The following is a 27,027-nucleotide window of genomic DNA, read 5'->3' on the forward strand; positions in this document are numbered from 1 at the left end:
GGAATAACAGTTTTAGGAGGGGTGCTAGATCCAGATCACCATGGAAATTGGACTGCCTCTCTACCATGGAGGTAAGAAGGATTACATCTGGAATGCAGGAGATCCTTTAGGGCATATCCTGGTGCTATCATGTCCCATGATTAAAGTTAATGGGAAATTAAAACAGCATAATCGAGCAGGGTGAGAAAGGGCACAGACATGTCAGGATATGGGTCATTCCCCCAGGAAAAGAGCCAAGACCTGCTGAGGTGATTACAGAGGGTGACAAAAGTACAGAAAGGGTGGTAGAAGGAGGTAGCTATAAATCCCATCTAAGGTCATGTGACCAGTTGCAGAAATAAAGATTATGATTTCCATGGGTGTTCCTGTCATATTTTGTGAAGGTTGAATTTGTAAAGATATTTGTATTTTCTTTCAATTTTTCTAACATCAATTTAGAGAATATCAATGTCTATCATAATTAAGTTTGAGATACTGAAAGTTAAAAAATTGTCCCCCAATGGACATTACCGCCTATTCTAAATGTGTAATGTGTTTGTGCTTGTATGAGGGATAGTGTTAGGCATAATTATAACCTGGTTAAATACACAATGCATTTACAATTGTATGTGGGACGGTTATGTTTAGGCATTATTATGACCGAGTTATTGTTTTCATTTGGAAATTAATCATGACATAAGGAGATATGATTGTGTGTCAAGTTGACAAGAGGTAGGTGTGACAGCTAATCTTGGTTGTCAACTTGACGGTATCTAGCATGAAGTACCATCCAGAAACAGAGGGCACACCTGGGATGTAGATCTTCAGACAGGAAGAAGAAAACATGCCTTTGATCCTTATCTTGAGGCTGGCTGACACAGGCTTTTGATCTGGATTTTGAAGAGGAATGGCACATGCCCTTAATCCCATATCTTGAGGTGGGAAGGCATAACTTTCATCTGGGCCACACCTTCTTCTGGAAGCCTATATAAGCCTTCTTGTCCTCACCTTGCCAGCACATCCATTCCTTCACTGGCATTGGAACCTACTTCTTCAGGACTCCAGCACATGCAGAAGACCAGCTGAGACACCCAGCTGGTGGGACTGACCAACTACTACATTCTTGGGCTTTCCAGTCACAGCTGGCCATTGTTGGATTAGTTGGGCTGCGGCCTATAAGTTATTCTAATAAATTCCCTTTATCTATATTTACTCTATCTCAAAGAAAGAGAGGGAGATTCATTTCCTAAGTTCTGTGACTCTAGAGAACCCTGACTAATACAATATTCATTTTTCATAAATTGTTCTTGAAGAGTGAATGGCCATTCTTCTCTCTCTTTTAAGTGACACATCTTCAATGTCCTCTGGACCCCAACTAATTCTGTTCTTGCCTAGTCTTTTCTGGGCTTCTTCTAGCTCTTCCAACAATCAGAAATTTTGAGGGACTTTTACTCCAGAGCCTGTGGTAGCCACCATCTTGCATGGCCATCACTCCTTTTCAGCGTAGTTAAAGAAGGTAAGGCTGTGGGTGTGAGCCCATCTTCACAGGACATGCAGCAGGAGTAGAGGACATTTCCTGGCATCTGTCCCATGGGTCTCTCTCTGCTCAGGTTAGGTACTCATGATCAGAAACTTACGATTTGGGATACTCATTCAAACAATACCTCCAAGCCAAGCCACTGGGACTCCTGATTGTGGGAATGACTGGGTCTCTGATCCTTCTAAGGCCTTCTCTTGTGCTCTTTTCCTTCAGTTGGTTTGCCTTGTCCAACTTCAGAGTGGTGGTTCTTGTTTTATCTTATTGTATTTTATTTTGTTATGTTTTATTCTTATCTCTTAGAAGCCTTTTCTTTTCTGATAAGAGACAAAATGAAACGGATCCAAGAGCGGATGTGGGAGAAACTGAGAGGAGTAATCAGGATATATTGTATGAGAAAAGAATCTATCTTTAATACAGAGGTCAGAGAAGTCTACACATTCCTCTTTCGCCATATATTTGTGCTCATTATTGATATTTTTGAGCTGTTTCCATTTTTCTTTTCCTTTCTGTGAAATGTTTTGTGTGTGTGTGTGTGTGTGTGTGTGTGTTTAGTTTGGAACCACCAAGTCAAAAAGATGTTTCTAACCTGACAGTTGTACCATAGATGAACTGTCAAACTGTGAAAGAATGAATTTCTAGTTTATATTTGTTTCTAAAATTAAATTAATCCCTGATAAAAGTTGCTTTTTTTAGGAGTTGGTCCTTGACCATTATAGTTTGATGCCATCTCCATCATGACTGGCCTCTCTTACCATTGGGACTGCTATTCTCCTTGACTAACTGTGTACATGCTATAGTGGAATAAATTGCTTTTCTACCTCTATTTTTTAAAAAGATGTGAATACAGTACACATAGAGGAAATTCCTCCCAAAATTTTAATCTTAATTTTTTGAAGTACAAATTTTATAGTATATGAATTTTAATTTAAAAAAATAAGCTTTACGTTCCAAAAATAACATTTTTAGAAAGACTGGAAGGAAATGTATGGGGAAAAGAATAATTCTAGTTTTCTAAGATTTGTTATAAATGATAATCCTCATGTTTGAACATTCTGCAATTTTATTATTCAACATTTAAAATTATAAATAGAGTTTAAATACTGTAAGAGTCATCAGAGCTCCCATCAGCACAGTGCTACAGCTGACATGCACCAGCGAACATAGTAAGCCAAGAGTTCTGACAATGCAAGCCAAAGCAGGTTTGATGTTTCGTTTGGGCCTACACAAAATTAGAAGCTTAGAAAGAAAAACCTTAAAGGCATTTTGCATCATATATATCATATCATAGTGAGGAACAAATATTCCATATATCATCTGCTATGGATGACAAGGACACATATGTCATGAAACTTAAGTGCCATCTGCAGAGCAACTCATCTAATTATTCCAGTAATTACTAAATTGGAAATCAGATGGCTGTGAAGTTCGGTCACATAGTTCATGCTGAAAACTTCCTCAAAGTTAGCTGTATCTCTGGCAAGGCCCTAGAAGGCTCCATCTGTTGGTTTTTAAGCAAGAGCCCAAAGAACCCGTAGAGCATAGAGTGATAGAGACAAGTCTCTAGATGTTTATAAATTCTTTTCCATGGTCAAACAAAGCTATCAGACTCACAAGAACTGGGAAAAAGAAAGTGAAAACAACATTTAACAAAAATAGTAAGGTTGAAACCGGAAATAACTGAACAACTACAACAGAAGAAAGATCAGACTCTTCGTTCCTCAGGTGTAAGTCTCTCATCACTACTCTAAGAAGCATGAGAAATCTCATTAAAAACAAGGAAGAAGAGATGGCCGTGTAAGATGGCAGCCACCACAGGTTCTGAACTAAAAGGCCCTTAAGCGTTCTGACTATTGGAAGAGCTGGATGAAGGTCAGGAAGGATTAGACAAGGGCACAGTTGGCTGGGGTCTAGAGGACAGTGAAGCTGTGACATTTAAAAGACAGACAGGGATGGCTAATTGGCTCTTCAAGAACAATTCATGAAAAATGAGTGCAAGTCTTAAAATTGAATGTGGACCTAAATACCCAGAAGCACCTTGTCTGTCAGGTTTGTAATAAATGTCAGCAAGAGATTTTAGTAGTTCAGCTGGAATGGTGGACCCAAGAGCCATGGCGGTGCTGGCAAAGAGGCACAATTCCCACAGCATCAGAGTCATCTGCAGGAATTCAGTGCGTGGTAATGGCGAAAAAAGAACATGAAGCTGCCACAGCTGCCAAAAGGACAATATTACAGCAATTAGTCACCAGGGTTCCAGCCTCCCCTTTCCCCATCCAACCTAACTCTTCATTTTCCATAGTAGTAAATTTTCTAGATATTCCTTTTAGGACCTCAAAGTCCTGGAGAGGAAGCTTTGATCAGACTTCATCCTGAGATACCATACAGATCCTAATTTCTTGCCCATTTGAAAGACCTAAGTTGTGCTGTGTAACGTCTCCTGATGAATGTAACCAATGTCCAGTGTGTGCCTACTTGAATCAAGAAGGTGTGCAGTGGGCACAATTAACACAACTATACACAGACACAAGACACATCACACAATCAGCTGATGTTGGCTCCACCATTCCCTCCAGCCACTACTGCATAGTAGCCCTTAGAGCAAATAGTAAGTCTTCAGGTAGCAGCCCATGGAACTACTTCTGGATTTGGGTTACTTTGGCTTCACCCCTGCTTTCTTTCTTAAGTATTAAGTATTTCTTTCCTTCTCGGCCATCATCCTGTCCCCATTCCTCCACTCATACTCTTGGTTGGAGCTTAGATTATAATCCTCCAATTCCCTCTATAATTGGCCTTCAGTGAAGAATTCAGAGCATCCCATCTCCCCCCAGAGGGTGCTGCTTTCTCCCTCCTCCTCAACTCCCTAGTAGCCCATCACAACCTGACGCTTGCTGTGGCCCAAATAATCAAAGGAGGTTGGAAAGACCAGGCCCCCCTCACTGAGCCCCAAATCACACTTACCACCATTCCAGAAAGGGGGTGCCTGTTCCTCAGCCTGCCACCACCAGCAGCTTTGAGCTCAGGTCTCTAGGTGAACCAATCAGTCAAGGGGCTGCTGAGACCTGGCAGAGCTCAGGGTCCTCGGTGGTTACCCCTGGAGAAAGGCCCCCCCAACAGTCCTAACACACGATTCTGTCGCTTCCTATTCTACTTATAGCTTTACTTTTACATGCTGAAGAGGTTTGCACGGCTCGCGTGGTCACCCTGAAGTGGAGCCAGACCCTGGGGACTCTGCTTTCTGTGCCACTCTTCAGGCCTTCTGCAGAAACCCAGAGGAGCTCTATGTCACAGTCTTTTCTTATCAATGGATCTGGTCCCCTGCTCACTGTCATGTTTTCCACTCTGTTCAGGAGCACTAAATGCTGAGCTGTGGATGCACACCTAAATAAAGACAACTCACAAGGCAAAAAGAAAGAAAGGGGGGAGCTGAAGAGATGGCTTAATGGATAAAATACATGTTATGCAAACATGTTATGCCATGTTTTGTTATGATGACCTGAGTCTGATCCCCAAAGGGCTTGTACAAGTTGTGTGTGGCTGTCCAAACCTGTGACTCTAACCCTAGGCGGATCCAAGAAGACTACTAGCAAGGTTCAGTGAGAAACCTGCCTGGGTTCAAAAACTGAGGTGGAAAAACAGAGAAAGAAAACTAAATTCAATGTCTGCCTTCCACATGTGGACGCATGGATAAGTATACCTGCATATACACATGCAAGCGTATGCATACATTGCAGAGAGAGAGAGAGAGAGAGAGAGAGAGAGAGAGAGAGAGAGCACAAAGTTAAATAAACCACTTAAGAATTCCTATCAAGGGGCTGGAGAGATGGTTCAGTAGTTAAGAACACTGACTGCTCTTCCAGAGAACTCAGGTTCAGTTCCCAGCACCCACATAGCAGCTCATACCTGTCTATAACTCCGGTTTCAGGAAACCTGAAACCCATAGCAAAACACTAATACACATAAAATAAAATTTAAAAAAAAATAAAAACATTGAAAAAGTTCTGTTTTTTAAAACAGAATTTTTATCAAATAAGAGCTATAATTCCTACTCTTTTCCCTATACAAAACTTTTACAAAAAAAATAAATATAAGAACAGTATCTTTGATATTTGGTTTTTTTTGTTTTGTTTTTGTTTTTGTTTTTGTTTTTGTTTTTTTTTTTTTTTTTTTTTTTTTGGTTTTTCGAGACAGGGTTTCTCTGTGGTTTTGGAGCCTGTCCTAGAACTAGCTCTTGTAGACCAGGCTGGTCTCGAACTCACAGAGATCCGCCTGCCTCTGCCTCCCGAGTGTTGGGATTAAAGGCGTGCGCCACCACCGCCCGGCGTATCTTTGATATTTGAAAGCATACTGTATTATGGTTCTAATTTGGGGCATAATTAAATGATATATACTCAATAGCCTTCATGGATAAATGATAATCTTAGAACTGTGAAATATTTCATACGTGTGTGCACTCATACACACTTATATCCACACACTGTGAGGGAATGTACAGCCCCACTTAAACCTTCATCCTAGGAATAGCTAACAAGGATAAGTTAACTACGTGTTCAAACAAATTCTTTGGAAGTAAAAAATAGACTTTTCAAAAAATAGGGGAGAAGGAATGGCTTAATGAAACCTAAGTGAGATTTTAACATGTTCCAAAATAAAACATAGCAACATATGGAGTCACTAGCAACCAATCATCTCTCAAAACACTTGAGAATACATTTGGGGGATGCACGGAGAGCTATCTTTAATATAGTAATATATGTGTTGAAATGTGTCCATCTTCTTCTGACAATTAAGTGGTATAACCTATCTGATTTACATGTTCAACTACAAATTCTCACTTAGCTTACACACACACACTCACAAACGCACATACACACACACACACTTCTAGAAGTCAAGACTCATCAACCAAGCTTGATCCCTTTTCCCTTACTGCTCAAACATAGCAGTTTGGAAGTAACACTTGAAAATGACAGAGAGGCAGCAATGTCTTCCACAAACAGAAGCTCTGAGGCTTTGGGACTTTCCTCCGTGGTCTGAGGTCCCCTAGACACTGTGACAGCTCTCTATCGGCCAGAATCCTTCATCTTCCCAGAAGGAAAAGAAGATAGAGAAGAAGCTCAAGGGATTAGGTTATTCTGCCAGTTTTTAAAGCCACTGCCAACATTTCTAGACTGTCAGAATCTCACTAGCATGCTCTTGTAGCTGAATTGAATTGAGCAATATATTGGTCTTGTACAATTTAGCCTTTGCAAAGAACCCTGAATAGTTAGCACGGAGCAATCACATTCATTACCATCTGACATTACTCAGTTTAATAAACTCGTGATAAAATTGGGAACATGTACCCACTAAAAATGTATATTATGAAAACATCAGAGCTTATGCAGTTGTATGATGTAGGTGGGATTATTTTATGTCTTTGAAAATAGAATTTCTTTTCATACAATATATTTTGATCATGGTTTCTCCTCCCCCAACTCATCCCAGATCCTTGGCACCTCCCCACCCACCTAAATCCTCTTCCTTTCTTTCTCTCCATGTCTCTCATTGAAAAACAAACAGGCATCTCAAAAATATAAATAAGATAAAATAAAAACAAAGAAAGAATTGGGCACAACATCCAAACAAGAAATAGAGAAAGAGTCACACAAAAAGCACAAGAAACACATACAAACACAGATACACACATTCATATGCACAGGAATCCCGCAGAAACATAAAAACATTGGAAGCCATAATATATAAGCAAAATACCTGTAAGATTCTGTTTTTAAAAATGCCAAGACAAAACATTGAGAGAAAAACAAAAACAAACAAACAACAAAAAACCTCCAGAAATACCACTGAGTTGGGTTTGTGTGGTCCAGGTACTATCCCTAAGAGTGGGTTGTCTCTCCAGTGACTCTGTTGAAGAAAACTAACTGCAAGTGCTTATCTATTGGGAATCACTCCAGGTTAGGGAAAGGGAGTGGTATTTACTTCTCTCAGTACTGTGGCTCCATCGGGCTTAGACCTGTGCATGCTGCCTCAGTCTCTGTGAGTTCATATGAGCATCAGTTTTGCTGTGTTTTCCTTGTTTCCTTGGTGTCTTCCATCCCCACTGGCTCTTACAATCTTTCTGCCTCCTCTCCTGCAGGGTTCCCTGAGTCTTGAGGGGAAGGAATTGATGGAGACATCCCATCTAGGACTAAGTGTTCCAAGGTCTCTCACTCTCTAAACATTGTCCAGCTGCAGGTCTCTGTATTTGTTGAGATGGTTTTTAGATCAATCAGAGGAATTTAATTTTCAGATAAATAGATTTTGGTAATGAGAGCAATTTAGAAGGAAGTCTACTTCAGATGGATAAAATATCTTAGAATAATATTCAACTTTCTTCAACACTCCAAAACAAATGCATTTGGAGAAACATTTGGAGTGAATATAATTTTGATTTGTTTATGACTTCTTTATTTTTCAACTCACAGAAGACTACCCACACAGGGAGACTGAAATTTTAACAGAATTGTTTGAAACTAATCCAATCCCTTTTGGAGAAAAAAAATAAAGCCATTTTCTTGCACCCTAGAGCAATTAAATACTTTAATGATTATTATGAAATGCTTTGGTTTTTTTTAAAACTTTGCCCACTCACAAAAAGTAATGTTATAGGGTTAAATGTTTGAGGCTACAGAGAATGAGATTGCTAGACATGGAAAAGTATCTAGTGCTAGCATCCCTTTCCAAGGGGATATTGACATATGGCCTATGACAGACCATATGACAACCACTTAGGTAACCAGGGCAATAAAATTGTCATGGTTTTCAAATAAAACAGGCACTTTTCAAACTGTTGTACCTTAGTAGAAGTACCTTCCAATGAGGCAGCTCCTCTAGATGGATTTCTGGGAGGGGGAAGAAAAGGCCTCTTCCAAAGCAGATGGGGGAGTCTAATCAATTCTCAGATTTCTCTACTCTAAGTATTTACTGGTTCTTTTTAATTACAAAAAGAAAAAAAAAGACACCATAAATTGTCTGTTTTACTGTCTGTGCTAATTTCATTTCATTATATCCTTGGAGTAAGCTATTATTTTCCCACTGGTTCCCATGGCATTTTTCATTATCAGTTGCTAATTGTCTAGCAATCACATAGGAATGTGAACCAAGTAGGCTGCTGTGTGGGCTGAAGTTCTAGAGGAAGCTGAGCAGCAAGAGGATTTGGTATTGTTATTATTGTGACACATTAGAAAATTTCCACCCACTTACATGCCCACGTCACTCTACTGCACATCATCCATATCCTGAGGGGCCGTGCACTGAAGCATGGAAAGCCATCTGTACCAGGCATCCCACTGGTGACTATCATTCTACATCAAGGGAAGATTATACATCGGGTCTGGCTCCACTTGGCATATGTGAGTGCTGATCGTCTAACACAGCTATGAGAGATCTATTTAAGAGGTTCCTTGATTCCCCACCTTGAATAGCAGCACCTGACTCAGCCAAAGGATACCTTCAAACTCCCCTCACCCCCGCCAGTTACACTGCCAGATTGAAGCCAGTTTAGAGAGCTAACCAATTCTTGAGATGTAAAAAGGTTGAAGATTTTTAAATATATTTTGACGTGAAGTGATTCTTAAAGTTATTCCCAATGGAAAGCTCCTCTCGACTTATTGGTTGTGCAATTTGAAGACTCTCCCAAAACAATGTAGGCTATTCCCATTGGCCTTAGTCTCCTCCCAGAACCTGAAGGTAAGACCCTGTTTCTGAAGACATCACATACTTCAGGCACGAGAATTAGAGGAATCATATTGGAACTGACCTGGAAACCTCCTCCCTGAGGACTAGTTCTCATAGCACCCAACAGTGCTATGCAAGCTCTCAAGGGAGAAAAGAAATCAATGGTCCTACTCAGCTGCAAAGTCTAGAAACCACAAAAATGAACATGGTGGCAAGATAGCCCCAAGGGTACAATAGTGCCATTTGTATCTTCGGGACAACCAACAGCCATCTCATCAGACTGAACTCACACTTGACAAAAGGGAATTATGCCTGGTACCATAAACCTATAAGCCAGTTAGTTACCCATGGGTGATGGTCACAGACCCTGGAAAAGAACCACTACTGCCACTCTCCTAAACTAGCGTAATTCCCAACTGTGTTCTAAACCTCCACTTACATTCACAGGTTCTTATCTCTCACCAGAGAAGCTTCTTTCACAGAAATCCATGGTTGTTCAAAATTCATGGAACTAATCATGAGGTGTCCACCCCAACCACCATATAACCCCATCTACAACATAACCCCATACACCTAAAGCTAGGGAACATCACGGAAGTAGGAAAAAACTATCAGAGTCAAAAGACTGGGGCATCTGCTGTGAAACAGTGTCTGCTATTTATGACAGAAACTGTACCCAAGAATCCCAAAAGTAGCAATGTCACCTATACAAGTCCTGCCTGCACAATGGCAACAAGGTACACATGCCAGTGAGGATGGGGAACTCTCACAAGGCTCTGCTCCTAAGAAGAGCTATAAACAATTAATGGCTTCTTAAAGAAGGAAATCAGTATTTTCCCTGAAGAGTTGAAAGGTTGTCCAACCTCAAGTGGTCACCCCCAAACAACAAGTGGACTTAGCAGGCTGTGTGTGGGTGTGTGTACATATATGCAACAATTTTTAAAGAAGACAAGGTAATACATATGAGGGGGAAAGGCAGGGTGAAAATTGTGTAACTGTCATACACATGCATGAAATTCTCAAAATAAAAAAAATAATCTAAAAAATTATTCCCAATGGATCCCAATTGAATCTTGGTAGCTAACTATATTTATCTTTGTGGATTCAAAAAGTACAAAACAAAAATCCATTAGAAGAGTCCAAACATAATATACTGCATGTGTAGGATCAAGAGGGAGTTGTCAAGATCTTGTCATCACAATGCAAAGGCAGTGTGTTGATTCATGTTCTTTGCAGGCCCTGAGTTGCAGAGCCACAAGAAACAAAGCTCTGGTTTATAGCACACTGGATGCTGATCACTTGTAGCAGAAAACCATGCCTTTCCTTTAGAGGTCAACCAAGATCCTTTCAAACACTGACAAACCCAAAAGCCATAGCATAGCCTCAAGCAGCACCCTCGGAAACCACCGCAGTCCAGTTCCATTCCGGTACTTTACAGCTGAAGATGAGGATATTTAAAATTCCCACAGATGTGCTCAGTTTGTGAATTGGCTCACTCCAATTAAACCAATGCAGTATTACGAAGCTTAGGGTTCAATTAATTCATCCTCATTTTCAAAATTCCTCTGAAACTTCCTGTGTCTCCATCACTCCGTTCTCACCAGGCAGATTTAAGGGTGCTGTCCTCTGCGCATGAATATATCTTTACACAGAGATCAGTACATTTGCTCATTGTTTGTTTAAACCATGGGTAAGTCCCACTAGACTGGAGTACCGAAGCCACAGGAGGTACCCTCTTTACTCCTCACATCCCTGATGCTTTGTTTACAGAGAGCTGAAATCTATGTTAGTTTAAATGAATGAGAATGTATAGCCTGTTCAGTTTCCCTTTATCTTAGATTAATTGATCTGTAGTTAATGGTCACTGAATTAGACAGAAAAAGATAAGCTTCTCGGGGCTCCTTCAGACAACAGGACCCTCGTGCTTGGTGGTTCCACCAGTTAATGGCTCTGCTGCTCTGACCCTGTGGTTTTAGGTTCACCGGTCATTCCAAGCCTGCAGCCAATGACCAAATGCACAGGCTACAAAAACTATTACTTTTCAAAACACAGCAGAGAGCTGACCTGCAGCCCTGCTTCCCCACTTCTGATGGTGCTGGCTTTCCCTACACTCCTCTATCTCCCCAAAATCTTCCTCCACAACACTGCAGAATCTTCAAAGGAATGCTCTTCTTCTCCCCAAAGGCTCCAACCTCACCAAATGAGGAAGTCAAAATGTTCCTCCATGATTGACAGCTGGCAGTCTCCATTCTAATGCCTATGATAACTGAGGTCATTACTCTGCCAAGTAACCCCTCTCTTCTTCGTCCATGTCTTCTCAGCAGACATTTTTTCTCTCAAAGAAAGCCAGCGTTGGTCCTGTGAGTATCTCATGAAATCGCTATGCCTCCCAGATTTCTTTCTCTACCCTAAACAATGGTAGTTTTCTAGTTTCCCTCCTTAGCCCCCATAGAATTGGACCTTGTCCTTAATAGCTTTGAGGTTTGAAAAGACAAGTAAGGTCTTTGAAAGAATGGCTTTGTAGCCTCTCCATTCATTCATTCATTCATTCATTCATTCAATCACTGGTGGTACCTAGACTGCACATGTGAGGTAAGCATTCTGTCACTGAACTAGATTCCCGGGCCCCACCCGCAACCCCATGCCGGCTTCTCTGAGTGTTCACTACAGATTCCCACAGCTGTCAGCTCTATAGGACATCTGAACAACAAAATGCAGAAGCCAGCAACAGAAAAGCATTACCTGGGAGCATTCTGCTTGAAAACTCATTTCTATTTGGTAGAGACCGAGGAGGACTGTGGGCATCTAAACACACGGCTTCTGAAGCCTCTGAGGGGAGCAAGCAGAGAGCCACAGCATCCTGTAACACAAGCAAATCAGACCAAAGCTTTCCAGAATGGATGGAAAGACTTCAAAACATTTCTCTCTCATTTTTCCCCTTTCCACCGCCATGGCTAAGCTAGGAAAGGATGCACTAAAAAGCATCATTTCAAACCCAAAAATATTCAGTGCATGACTTCCATGCGACTGCAGCCATCTAAACTCCTGCCGAGATTCTCTTTCAGAATCCCACTGTGAGGAGAAAAATGAAACAAGAAATGTATTTCTCAGCTTTGCTTTCACTATTCAAATCCCATTTTGATAAGACCACTAATATCTCACTGATATCTCCGCTGAAAAGGGTGGACATTGAAGACAGCCTGTCCTTGAACATGAAGAACCAACCTGAGGTGACTCCTTCAATAATTCAACAATTTATTGGGCATCCATTCATGAGTGGGACTTGATGTCTAACCTCAAGAAGCTTAGTACAGATTTTCATAGAAGACTCCATTCACACAACACTTATTCTAGATTCAACAAGACTTGCAAAAGGATTCTTGCTATGTGACTTAGCAAGAATCACTGCAGAACTTAGATTTAAAACACCACATTATCTGCATCTGTAATTACTATGTTGTTAACTCTGCAATAAAATAAGACCAAAGCTGAAAAGTGGATATTAAAGATGCCAAAGAAATTGGTGGAATATGCTGTCTTCTTACAATAAAAAAAAAGTATATTCTGCCAATTTCTAATCACTGCTAATATTGATAACTAGGTTAGTTTAATTAATGAGAAATATTTTTATGTACAGCCCCAAAAGTCTTAACAAAGAAAAAGGCTCCAGATATTTTTCAAAGTGCTTGTTGATATGTCTTAAAATATCATTTTTAACATAAGATCATTTCAGCTGTTCACAAAATGGAAATTAAGGTCTAACCCCTACTTCCTTGTGGCAGAGATATGGGAACTTAACGTATGGGAGGAGCAAATCTGTACTAGGGAAATGATGCTGGAGTTTGCACATGGGGGTACAGAAGAAGGACAGAAGGGCAGTATGAAAATGAGTCACAGGAACAAAAAGAAAAATTCTGTTTGGCCAGATAAGGGAAAAGGGGGCTTTGAAGCTGGAGCCTCGGCAAGGGAGAGTCCAATGAGAAGCACTAAACAAGAGAATTCAGATCTTGCAACCAAGTCACTTTGAATTATGAGATTACAAGGAAGAATGGGAGGGCTAGTGACGACAAAAACAACAGCTACCATTCTCCAAGGCAAAGTCCAGCCTTAAGAGGGAGGACAAAGGCAGGAGTCTAAATTACTACTGATCTCAATAGGAGATGGTGTTTTGATAGGAGAACCGAGACTTGTGAAGTCCATGGAGGTCTTATGGTGATAGTAGCTCACTGTGGGTCACTAAGGAACAGGTACTGACTGCGGAGCTCTCTAACAGGTACCAGCCCAAGGCAGGCCACAGGACAAGGAAAGATGCTGGTACTTATGCAATATAACCATGATCAGGAACCTGTTTAATGGTGTCAGAAAGGCAGACACAGACATCCTCCCTTACTATAGCAGTGCTCTGAGGTGTCCAGACTGAGATGATATGGAAATGTGCTAACTACTCAATCCCAGCCAGCTTCCTGTGGATTGGACCTCCTGCCCCCAAAATGGCGGTCATCAGCCCGAGAATGGGGCAAATGTTGTGGTCAATCCAGGAACTGGGGAGGAGAAGCCTTTCCCTGACTGCTTTAAGTAGATGTGTCATCCCTAACCTAAGCCAAGAAAATGGCCCTACCCTTGTCAGCCATTCTGGTTCTCCGTTTGATCTGGGGACAGCTGGTCTAATGAGGATTCCAGGGAAGCCTGCCTACCCCTGCATGGGCTACAAACAGGAAACCCAGGAGGGGAAAAAGCAGAGACCCAGCCAAGCAGGAACAGAATCTCCAGGGAAGCTACACAGAACAAAGGCAAGCAGAGTCATAATTATTATATTTTGCACCTACTTGGCACTTGCTATGTGCCAGGTCCTTTACGCTCATTTAAGTCGAACAATGGTCCCGTGAAATTGAAATTATTATTATCATCCCTTAACAGATGAGACAAAGCTGAGCTGTAGAAAATGAGTGAGACACCCACAGTCACGAGGTAGTAAGCGTCAGAGGCAGCGTCTAACCCCAGCCCTCTAGCCTGAGTCCCCCATTTGATCATTCGGTTAGCCTGCCACTTGCCATGGAACTTTTCAGAGGCTGGAATGTCATAGACTTAGCGACCATAAGCATGACAATTTTGGTCAGAAGTCTGAAGAGTAAACAAGAATATGGAATGACATGAGACCCAAGAACACCAATTTGAGCCAACAGATGGAAATAGAAGAGAAAAAAACAACCAGGAAATAAAGGGGATTTCTCCTCAAAGGTCAAAGTTAAATTAAAAAGCACTTGCTGACCCTGAAAGTGAGATATATATATATATATATATATATATATATATATATTAAACAAACAAACAGCAACAGCAAAACTACATGGCTGCACTTTGCTGCATCTGTTTATTATGTATGTTCTCAGCCTGAGATTTCCTCCCATGGAGATAAAAATTACCATTGCGCATAAGCAGATGACTGCAATAAATATGGTAAGGAACTAGCATTGCCAGAAAGGTTTTTTAAAGAAGGAGAGAAAGGCTGCTAATTCTAAGATTGGGAGCTGAAAAGCCCCCAAATGACATCAGCCTAAATTCTCCTAGAAAAGGAGTGACAGGAAGCTGGCTCTTGGAACTTTCTCTTCGGAGGTGACTCATTCCATCAGCAGCAGGGACAGGAGTGAGACAGAGATTGCAGGGGTTTGGCAGGAGGGCTGGGGGGGGAGCCTGGCTTCTATTCTCTTCTACACCTTCTTCCCCTTTGATGCTATTGTGACCCAGGTTTTGTCCTGCCCCCTCCCCAGTTCAGAGGCAGGAGTCCTAACCCCCAGTCCTTTGAATCATAACCATATTTAGACATACCATCTGCTGAGAAAGAAGACAAACTGAGTTCTTAAGAATGGAGCCACATCCAACACAACAGCTGTCTTTACAATGTGAAGTAATTTGGCCACCGGCATGGGCCTGTAGGGAGAAGGACCCTCTAAAGACAAAGGCAGAGGACCACCTGTGGCAATGAGAAGGAATCAGGGCAGGCCTTGAGCTCAGATGCTTCCCCCTCAGACCAGCGGCTGTTTACCGCTCACAGTCGATGCTGTTGGTTACCTCAGCCTGGCCGCCTCACACAGCTGCACGCTTTGAACCACAGATGTACATCAGAGAATTACTTGCTGTCTCGGTGACTAAATATGCAAGTCTCCCAATCCTAAAACAGACTGCCAATCAGTGTGTGGAAGAGATCACGCGACTCACAGAGTTAGGTAGAGAAAAGGATGCAGAACTTTCCAGGTTTCTGCGACGAAGTTCAGAGCACAGCGAGACCTCTATTCGAAGCCTGAGTCTGTTCCTTACGAATTAACACAAGATGCCTTTAGATTCTCTGTCACTTGCTCCCTCTGCCCCATAAATTCATCCTTCTGAATACTACACAATACCCATCTCCTGCCAAGTATGGCTCTTACTGTCATCCTCAACCAGGGATAACTGTTCTCATTAGCTACAAGCTAAAATCCCATCAAGGCTCCATTTATGGTAGCTAACTTTAACCCAAAGCACCCTGGCTCAACTCATGACTCGCTGCTCCCATGGGAATCTTCCAGTTTCACAGCTAATCTGCTAAACTCACTGGCCCTGGACAGAGTGATTATATATCCATGTCTAAGCCATGGGCCTCTAACCCAACCCCTCCCCAAGAACACCCTCCTAGTTAAATGCCACCCCAAAGTCCCCTCTTCCATGCTTTTTTTTTTCCCATTTGGCTCTCAAAGGGGACTATACAGTATCTCCAAACAACCACAGTTTAAGCATTTAATACCTGGCAGGCTGGACAGGTGTGGAATGGTTAAAGGTTTGTTTCTTTGAGAAAGCCTTCGCTATTCCTCATACCCCGCCTACCTCCCATCACATACAGTGTGTACCAGTCTGGATAGCACACCAGGCAGGAAAGAGTAGGGTGTGGCCTGAGAGTCAAAGAGTCTGAAAAGAGAACCTGCAGCAAGCCATATTCTGTTTGAGCATTGCCCTAATATTTATTTCCCTTATCCTTGGATAGGTCATTGAGAACGTGAACTAAACGTAACCGTTCAGATGTGTGCTGCCTCTTCCCTCCATGGCTCCTTTCTTAAACTGGATCGACTATGGGGCAACAGAAGAGGTATGGTTTGAAAGCTCACATGGGCATTCCTCACTGGAAAGTGTATTCCTTGGAGGAGGGTTGTGTGTCACCCTGATGCCCTGTGGTCTATGCGAGTATTTCCTCAGCGTGAGTTAGATGGATACCTGGAAGAATTCTATGCCTGACCGTGAACGTGTAACTCTCTGATGTTTCCCTGGGAGAAAGTCCCATTCTTCCCTTTTTCAGGCGGAACTTAAGAAACCCCAAAGATACATTGTCTGGGGAAACCTGGTAACTAATCCAGACTTGGATTTCTGCTCTGGAAGCAATAGCCACTTGTTCTTCCTAGGAAAAGCAGTTGTGACAATCACTCTGGCTGGTCCTGAAGTCATCAGAGCCTTTGTCAGCAAAGTCTTCAGTGATCACAAAGAGGGCCTGACATGGGTCTAAGCTGACATACGATTTAACAGGATCTCAAAATTAAGCCGTTCCCTTCTGTCAAGGGACTTTCCCTCACAACTGGCAATGGAAGGAAGTGAGTCTTCTCCTAAGGCAAAGGATCATCCTGGCTTTTCTAAAACTCACTCATAGTTAAATAAACACTGCCAAGCATAGCCATCGCTAACATTAAGATTGTTCTAGCAATGATGAGCAGTGACTGATTTCTGAAGCTATGGTGAAATACTGTTTCAAAGAAAATCCACATAAAGGCAAATCGAAATGTTTAAGCTCTTACAAATGAAATCTCAGATATGGCCCTTCCCATACAGAAGTCCCTGGTCAAGTTACAGTCAGCATCAATGGAGCTACAGATCTTCCTATCAGTCTTTTTGTTGACTTTGTTAAGTGTAAGACAGTCCATGTTTACATTGGACAGTGGAGGCAGTTTTTTTTTCTAAATTCACCAGTGAGAACATTTTGTTTAGGTTTAACCAAGTGAAGATGTGGAATGAACCTAGAGATATAAGTAGGAGAGGCTGGCTCTTTTAGAAAATGTGAAAACAGGCTGACCTGTTTCTAAGGAAGAGAACATAGCAGGCCTAGTGCCTGGAGGATACCGGATGTGGGGCCTGTGGCCTCCTCTCCCTGAGGCTCAAGCAACTGAGACAAGATGTCAGAGAAATAGCTGGGGAAGTGATAGGGATCAGAGGAGGCCAGTGGAGCAGAAAGGAAGGCCAGGGGATATGGGAAAGAATGAGGAAAGTGGTGGAGGACTTGGCAATGACTTCCTCGGGTTCCAAAATGCAAACTCACTGGCCAAGGCAAGGCTAACTAAACAAAACCTTATCTCAAACTCAGGCAAAGCGAGGGGTCAATTCCCCTAACATTACCATGGAGTGATTAGTAATCTCCTGGAGTCAGCCACATTCAGCTGACAAAGTGTGTCCTGCCCATGCCAGGCAGACCAATTTAGACTGAACCTAGTGTCATCTTTTTCGTTTTTACTAAGCCACGGTTGCAATACTCTTTTCTTTGCTGGGAAATCACAGCAGAAAATGGCGACTCCTTGTGCGTCTCTATGGAAACCTTAAAACTTCCTCTAGAAATCACCAGAAAGAAAGAAAGAAAAAAAAAGGCAAGCACATAACCCGTCTCTGACTTTCAATCATAATCCTCTCCAAGGAAGAAAACTGAAAATTAGATGGATTCATTCCGAGTTCCTCTTTCCAATCAAACAGATGGGATTTAGATAAGCTCTTAAAGAAAATTGTGCTTCGTATAATAATATGTAAACTTATCACAAACCTCAGAGGCTTTTTCTAAGGAAGATTCTGATAATCAAAGCATCCCTGTACAACTCAAATTCCTGTAGAGTAACTAGGTTAGATAAAGTATTCCCTCTGATAAAGCGCTTACGAGGTCTAAAGCCAAAAGGACCTAAATATTTGAACCCTTTGCTAGTAAACTAAAGCATGAACGATAAGAAAATATTCTGCTAAAACCCCAGTATCACAGAATTCTTTCTTGTGTTCTTATTTAATGGCTTTTGGGAGTCATTCTAAAGAACTTACACATAAGAAACACCTACTAACACTTGGGAGGCAGAGGCAGGAAGCTCTGGAGTTCAAGATCAGTCTTGGCTGAGTGAGTTTGAGGCCAGCCTGAGCTACAAGAAGCTCTGTCTCAAAAGAAAAAAAACTAAAATGAAATAGAAACAAAAATGAAGAAGAATCTGTTATATGCTCACCACAGTGAAAAGTAAGACTGAGAACAAACTAACTTCACTGACTAGAACCATCCTTCTAAGTCCATTGATGTAGTGGGCACAGCTGAAACACGCAGACGGTTGTCAAGTTCACAGGCAAGCACCAGCCCAATGCAACTGAGAGTTGAAGGAAAGAACCACCAACAGCCCAGTGCATGGTCAGGGCCGTACCCAACAACTTTTCTAGACAGGTGCTACCTCCCTCTCTGGAACAGATCTAAACACAGAGATAGGGCACCTCCGCCCTGAGCACAAAACCTTGGCCAACTAGAGAGCCAAGTGTAGGTTGGTAATAGTAATGAAAGGCTAAGAATTTTCTATTGCAGGCAGCAAAATCAAACTATGACTTTAAAAATAAAATGAAACCAGAAAAACCACATTTAAGGGCAGGCCCTGTGCCCAGCAGAAGGTGCCCAGTACAAAACAAACTCAAGGATATTTTTGAAGGGTTGTCTTACTTTTTGTTTTTTGTTTGGTTATAATACTTTGTCTGGGCTTTTTCCCCCTTACCCTACAAGTCTTTTGCTTATAGTATCTGGTTTTATTTCATTATGGAGTTTCTGTGTATTCAAATGTGTGTGTGTCTGCATCTATATGTGTTCCTTGTACTTTTTCTTTGGCTCTTTTCTTCCCGCTCATTTGTTTGTTTTGTCCTATTTCTATTAATTTGCTTTTGTTTTAATCTCTTTTTTTAGATACCTGTTTGTTTTCTAATGAGAGAGAACAAGAAAGGGAGAGGACTTATGATGGGGAGGACCTTGGAGGAGTTGGAAACAGGGAAGGTGTAAGTGTAAGCAGAATGTATTGTATGAAAAAAAAATCTATGTTCAAATAAAAAGATATAGGATTAAAGAGGAAAGAGTAAATAGTGAGAAATTTTTTTAAATTAAACTAGAATGTGATTTTTTTTATGTGAACTCTAAAGACTAGAAAGAAAGAGAAATAAGACTCAAAAGGGACCAGAATACAGGTCATTTGGGCATCTGGATGGGAGAGGGAGGAACTAGTGGAAGCTTTTATTCTCTGGACCTTAGGTTCTTTTCTGAAGCATCTGAAGGAACATGCTGACCTATGGGCTGGAATGGCGGGGCATTGTGACTGATTGACAGTGCCATTAACTGCCTTCATTCAAATTGGAGTGGCTTCCCGTGCCCAATAAGATCAAGATGGAAACAAAGTATAGGCAAAGAGTAATATGGAAGGTCCTGATCACTGCTGCTTTCTTCAGATGGAGGACCACACGGTGCTAAAGGCAGGAGAAGGCACTGAGATCCTCCAAAGAGCATCTTCGCCTCATTTCTCCAGCCCCACTGCTGTTTCGGCATCCCTGGGCTGACTAAAGAGCTTTTGTGCCTCGAGCTTTCTAGAGAAGTTCCATTATGCAGCTTATGGCCCTCCACCTGGGAAAGAAGATGGAGTGGAAGTTGGAAAACAGGATAAAAGTCTAGTTTTAGGGGTCCAGCGTTTGTTGGTTTTCTTTTGTGAGTTGGGAGATACGGGGTAAGAAACTGCACGTTCTGGTGCTGACTTCCGTAAGTCGGTCTCTGTGAAAGCTGAGGGATGGTGGTGGAGCTTTGTAGCTGGCCTCCTCCCCCTCCTTCCAGCTCTGCTCCCTGACAGGCAGCTGGTGATTTAACTGTCAAACTGTAAGCAGCACATCTTCTTTCAAGAGCCTCCAAAGACCACTCCAAATGACAAAGGAATATAACAAACAAACAAGCACCTGAAAGCTTCTGTGTTGCCATGGTAACTAGCCTAGCTTTCCTAAACTCACAGAATAAGCAAAAAAAAAAAAAAATTGCACTAGAGAGGGTGGGGGTGAGGTGCTGCACCTCCGCTAATAAACATGGCATCTTATTAATGCTCCTGTTTATAGCTAGAGAATGTTACCAAAACTGGCCACAGTTGAGGCTAACCACAACCACCCTAGGTCCTGGACATCTAGGCGGTTGACTTTGTTTTGCTACCGAATAGACAAAATGTCAAGCTGGTTCACTCAGCAGGCATTTAGGGGAGTAACACCCCACTGTATAGCATACAATACCTATTTCCTCGCGAGCAGATAAGGTCTGGAGTCCAAGCGAGTGGCAAAGCAGTCCAGGAGAGAGGGTAAAGTATGTTTATTAGGCCACAATGTCTCCTTTACATACAGACTCCAGCCAGAAACCAGACACCTATAAAAATTAGGGCCATGATTCTTATCTTCTGGTGTGTGGTGTAGTAGGGAAACGGGAGGCTAATCGTCAAGAGTTTTCTGAGGAGCAATGATCTCAGTCTTCTGGTTGCTGGCCACACTGTCCAGTCTGAGGGTAGCTAATTAAAGCAGTAGTCATGTCCAATATGAAAGTATCCTCTGGTTGCCTCTGAAAGCTGTGCTCTTCAACTTTCTCACTACAAGGATACCAAGAGCAGGAAGATCGTCTTCAGGAAAGGGCCCTCTTAGTGGAACTGCAGTTTGGTTCAATCTTCCTGGAAGGAAGTTTGAGGATAGCTTTTAAGAATATTTTGATTGAGAATTTCATCCAATGTATTTTGATTGTAGTTGCCTGTCACCCTTCAGCTTAGCAATATTTATCCACTACCACAAACCTCCCAGAGTCCTTGACCCAGCCACTGCCCATGAAGAAGGTCTTCTAAGGAGCTCCTCACAGCCGCACATGACGAAACCTCAGAGATATTCATGGCAGTGCCGCTCACAGTAAAGGGAAGTTTCAAACAGCCCAGAAGCTCAGTCACATGAGACAGAAGCTAATAGAGTTCAGTTCAGCTGTGCAGAACTCCATGTAGCCATGCAATGGGAAGAACATCTGCACTGTGTTAAATGAAGAGTGCATTTTAAGGCGTTAGGTCGCTATTTCTTAAAATCTAGATAGAGGTAAATAACTAGAAAAATAACTTCAGAATAACAAAGATGGTCTCGGAATGGCTTCATCCTGGATTTGTCACTTACTAAAAGTTGCCTGTAGTAAAATGTTTGTTACATAATTGTTTAAAGTGTAACAAATTAAAAGGATGGTACTATAAACTCTTCAAAACTCCATGCCTGGGACAGTCACATCTCTAGGGGTGCCTACATATTTTGATGTAGCTAAATTGACACGACGCCAAACCGTAGGCTAAGTATTTATGTTTATATCCATAGACAAATGTTACTTTTATCCTTAATCAGAGAAGCTTTCTCTTATCAGTAAACCATGGTGAATGCAGAGAGTGCCCTTCCTACCTCCCCCCCCCCCCCCGACCCCGAAAGGCTCAGAAACACTGCAAACGAAACAGCAGAAGCCACGTAGAAACCAGAAGAGAGGTGAGAGATAGGGAAGGCTATCTTCGGGGCATAGCAACGCCATTGCAAACGTCATCCCAGAGCCACTTCTGTTGTGTGAGCCTTGGCCTGTAAACAATTAATCAACGGTGAACTTCTCCCTCCTGGTGAACTTCTGGCAACTGATGGCTCCTGGGAAAGCGGTAGTCACTGTCTTTAGTCACATGTAAGGCTCCAGGTTCCAAACCCATGGCCACGTAGACAGTCTAGATTCAATCAGAGTCACAAAACCAGAGATGTGGATGAGGGAAGTGGACCACTAGGAAGGTGGGGGTCAAGGCGTCAGGAGAAAGAGAAGAGAGGGTAGGAATAAAAAGATTGACAGATTGCACTGTATGCACGCAAGAAATTCTCAAGGAACAAATTGATTTTAAAGTACAGATATATTCTAGTTCTACCCTGCTCCCAGAAATGGATAAAAGAATATCCCAGTTGACTTTTAATTTATCTCCTCAATAAAAATATAAATAAAATAAAATAATAAAAAAAATAACCATTGGCAGAGAATTAGACAAGCAAATACTCCAAGAACCGCAACTAGATGGAGACACTTTGGAGGTAGGACAATATTCATTTTCTATTGCTGCCGGAGTAATTATCACCAACAGAGGCTTAGAAGAGCACAAACATACTAACGTACTTGGTCATAAATTCAAAAGAAGCCTCACTAGGCTAAGAGCAAGGTCCAGGAGCACTGCCTTCCCTTCTGGAAACATGAGGAGAAACAAGAGGCCTGCATTTCTGCCTCTGCAGGAAGCTTAAGTTCCTTGACTCATGGTCTTTTTCTCTGTGATCAAATTGTCACCAGTAACTCGATCTGCCCTACTGTGTCTACTTTCCTCTTCTGTTGCACTCTTGTGACACTGGCCTCACCTCAAGAGTTCAGGCCACTCTCCTGTTTCAAGATTGGCCATTAGCAATCTCAGTTCCCACCCCCACCCCCGAAAAATATTAATTATCAGTTATTATGCAACATAACAGAAACAAGGGTCCTGGTGGTGGGGTGGGTGTGGAGGTTACACTCACGCCACGGGAGAGAGAAGGCAGCTCCATCTGAGACCAAGATTGAAACCTGTAGACCTTGCAGCTAGTCAGTGAATGAGAGTCTGGGTACCAGGTACCACCTATTACCAATCATGGAAACAAGAAATACACACAAGGGAGAAATTTGGTGAGAAATACAGCATGGGTGGGGGGGTGCCCATTCCATTGGAGTATCTGTGTCCTGCAGCATTTAGCTTTATGAAGAACTGATAGGGAGAGTGGCTTGCACTAATGTCAAATAAGCAGGTGATGGACGCTTTCAGAAAGTGCATGGGCTCAGCAAGGGTGAAGCTCAAGCTCCTTACTAGAGTCACACAGAAAGACAGAGAAGCCTGACTTAATGGACATGATCATTCTTACTCAGATTTACAAACGTGGGGTAACATGGAAACATGGCGCGGGACAAAGAAGGATTAGTAGCAAGGTGTATTACACAAGCTGGCTTTCTTTGCTCAGTTAAAACCATAGGGAAATGTGCCTTGTGTTTCTGTAAATTCTAAAGTATATGTGCAAGTTAAACACAACATATAGCTGCCTGTATATACATCAGCCTGGTAGGCAGCGTTGTCACACAAAGGCTGCAGTGTGTCTGCAGCAGTCTGAACTAGTTTCGCAATAAAAATGCTGTGACTTGTATGACACTGGAAAGCATATTTAAGTCACTACAAGTTTCCAATCTCTCACAGCTCATTCGGGAACACCCTGGCTGAGATACTGTCTTTTAGAAACAGACACAGGGAAAAATAATAGAGCCCATCTGGTCCCACAAAGTCACCTTCTCGTAACACATTCGGCAGTAACAGCACCTGAGAAATTTCAAACTGGCCCTCCACGGCAACCTGAGAGCAAAGACCGAAGTCCGAATGGATGGACGGGTTCGTCCCTGCCCAACCACGGCTGCGCACACATTCTCCCCGAACTGTTCTAAAGCCAGAAGGAGTGCTGTGGTGGGAATTAGTCATCCGGTGAACTCAAGTAGGACAGAGGGCCCAGAGGGGACCGGTGGCTTGCCAAGGGTTACTTCCTCAGGGGGTCTCTCAAACCCACCCTGGCTAACTCAAACCCCACTTTATCTTCCACAACCCTTTCTGCACCATTTCTCCTCAGTATATCTGCTTTCCTACCTCTCTGTCGGAAAGTTTAAATGTCAAGATTTTTTTTTATTATTATTTCATAACCCATGACTCAATTCTCAAGCAATTCCGACCATGTTTTCTCTAGCCACCAAACCTGAAGGGTTAGTGAACAGGCTCGGCCAGCCACTTTCCCAGAGCCTACTTCAAGTTGTTCACAGAATGTTCTGAGTACTGCTATAACTAACTCCGTGAATAAAAGCAGGTCCTGGAGCCCCTGGTCCGTTTTTCCACTGGGCTGCAGAGTGGATTAAAAGAGGGAAATTTTAAAAAGCAAATTGTAGGCAGTGCTGAGGAGGTGAGCTACCATACATGTTTAGTTTGGAGTTGCGGGGGGCATTTAGCAATATTCTTGTTCCGCAGCACAAACCATGTCTCGCCATGCTCAGAGTTGTCACTAATGATTATGCACACAGGAAGCGCCAGGCTCCTGTGTACTAAGGCTCCCCTCTCCTTGCCAGCCATGATGCTTTGCCAGGTGCTTCTCTCCCTACTTATGTGCTTAACCTCATTATCATGGCCCCGACAGCCAGCTGTGTGCTGTGCTCTAGCCCAGAGAGAAGCAGGGTTTCCCTTTTGACCCAAATTATTTTTTAGAGAACTAACCAGACACCTCTAATGTGCCTCTGAACGGAGGAGAAGCCAGTATCCCCAGACAAGAGCCCATTTATAGCCTAGACACCTTGCAAATAACAACCACTGAAACAGCAGCACCTGCTCTGCCCAGCCCCCGAAGGCTGAGCTTTGCACCTAGATGGAAAAGAATCAGCTGCGTGTAAAGCCAAACCCCATTGCCATGGATTTTCACTGGCTGTACATCGTTAATCTTCCTATACATGGTCTCCTGGCCAGGTACCTAGACTTGCGGGAATCTACATGAGGCTCAACACCCTATGTCAAAGTCAAAGCTAGTATACAAATTTACACAATCACAGGAAAGCAAAACTTGAGTCATAACCTCACTTCCTACAATTGCTACTCAGTGAAGGGCTTTTTCCAATGCCCTCTTCCCCGGGAGCACCTGAACGTCCTTTCCTATCTCTGTGAAGGAAAGAGCAAATATGGTCGGTACTCATTCATTAATTCATTCATTAATTCGTCTAGTCCCACTTCAATTTTTAACCTCCACTATTTCATGTAGAGGTCAAGGGATTGCCTATGGCGCAGAGCCATAAAGCATTTCAATTTCCAGCAGTAAGAAGCATACCTTAGCTCACAAGAAGACAAAGTTCTGCTAGGCCAAATAGCAAATTAATATCTATCAAAGTTCTTGCACGTTTCCAGCAAGAACCTTCCAAAGTTAGCCCTGGGAGAATTTAGAAGACCGTCCCACTCACCAGGTCCTGTGTAGCCTTCACAAGGGCAAAGCCAGTGTGAAGCAGACCCAAAGTTTCCTTGTGAGCTGATTCAACAGTGGCTATTTCCTGCAAAGGCAACTCCATCGTCACCCCCACTCCTCCTAAGAGCAGATCACTCTGGCTTCCTCTCCCTCTACCTTACAATGTGTTGGCCTTAGCGCCGTGTTCTCCAGCTGCGCATGGTGACAGTTCTCACCTGGCCGGGAGAAGGAAAAGCTGGCTGCTTACTTGCCTGTGAGACTCACCACACCAATGTTTGCGGAGGAGGAGGAGGAGCACGTTTGACTCACCACCATCCGCGGTGAGAACCGTCTGCCTTAGGAATTCAATAAGCATATTTTTAAAAAAATTATCACCACCTGTTCAGTGAAGTTATTAGTTCTTCCTTGATGCGAAAAATTATTTTCCTGAAAATTGTGCTTTGGGTTGTTAATCTGTCAAACTGTAAGTGGTATTCCCTTCAAGGAACAGATATACGTTGCTGTAGTAAGTAAACTCAGACACCTACCATAAATATTTCCATTAATCATAAAAAGGACTTTCTCTTATTTGTACCTATAGTCTCCATACTGAAAAGCAAATACAAGATGACAGATGGGATTCTGACGAAGACAAAATGCCTAGTCTCCTGAGAACACAAGCTGGGATGGATTCAGGATTCCTTACGTTTTGACTAATCACACTGACTCTGAGCTTCGGGCAGAGGTAAAGCCATGACTCCCAGAATTTAAAAGTAGGAGGATCACAGAAGGTGAAATACACACTGGTTCTGCATGGGTGAGATATGAAGGCAGAAGTCATCCCGGTGAGGTTTCTCCCTGGAACCCGAAAAAGTGAAGCCCATGGGATGAAACATCGCTGCTGCTGCTGCTGCTGCTGCTGCTGCTGCTGCTGCTGCTGCTGCTGCTGCTCGGTCATAGTAGATTCTAGACTCTCTTCTTTGTGCAAGAGGAGCCATTTAATCACAGCCGAGAAAAAGTTACAGAATATCTAGTTAGCCTATTTTCCATACAAAAGAAAAACAGCCAGTATTTTAATTTTGTCCACATAAGAGACACAGAAAGCAAGCAGGCAAGCTCAGTTACAGGAGACCACACAACAGAGACTCCTGCTTATAGGGCCGACAACACCCTCTGAAACATGAAAGATTTGAACCTTCTCCATACACAGAGACTTGTAGATGGTCCCTTAATAACCATCCAAAAGGCCTCTGAGGCTCCCTAAGAAGAAAATGTCTTCTTCCTGAGTGACACTGACTACCACCTTGGTGCAAAAGGCCTCTAAGGCTCCCTAAGAAGAAAATTTCTTCTTCCCAAGTGACAGCACCTTGGTGCCATCCACATGCAACCAAGACACCAAAATAATTTGTCTTGCACAACCTCACTCTTCAGAGTTGAATATGCTGGCCTTCCAGGTGATCTTCATTAGACATGATCGTTACACTCCTTTATTCTTCTGGCTATATGTTTCTTTTTCCAAAGCAAAGAAGCAGACTTTTCTAGAAAATGAAATAATATGCTTCAAAATTAATTGAGATCTGTCTGCTAACAAGGGATGTACAGAGACTAAACACTCATTATTAGAGGTGTTGCAGAAACAATACAAGGACCCAGAGAGAATAAACAGAATATATGGCCTCTGAAGTCTACTCCCGTCT

At 42.5% G+C, this 27,027-nt stretch overlaps 1 protein-coding gene and 1 pseudogene across 2 annotated transcripts in view; one reads left to right on the forward strand and one right to left on the reverse strand.

Annotated features, from left to right (window-relative positions):
• The window catches only part of Syt16 (synaptotagmin 16), a 246,924-nt gene that overhangs the window by 128,238 nt on the left and 91,659 nt on the right, over positions 1 to 27,027 (reverse strand). Inside the window, exon 2 of one of the 2 annotated variants that reach the window (XM_057782916.1) lies at positions 11,972 to 12,089. The exons of the other annotated variant lie outside the window; for it this stretch is intronic. Within the exon in view, the coding sequence (XP_057638899.1) occupies positions 11,972 to 11,981 (10 nt within the window). The 5' untranslated portion in view covers positions 11,982 to 12,089. The remainder of the gene's footprint in view (positions 1 to 11,971; positions 12,090 to 27,027) is intronic. 2 annotated transcript variants of the gene reach the window in all.
• Positions 3,319 to 3,758, forward strand: LOC130882648 (ubiquitin-conjugating enzyme E2 variant 1-like; annotated as a pseudogene).

The sequence above is a fragment of the Chionomys nivalis genome, chromosome 10, assembly GCF_950005125.1.
Source record: "Chionomys nivalis chromosome 10, mChiNiv1.1, whole genome shotgun sequence".
NCBI lineage: Eukaryota > Metazoa > Chordata > Mammalia > Rodentia > Cricetidae > Chionomys > Chionomys nivalis.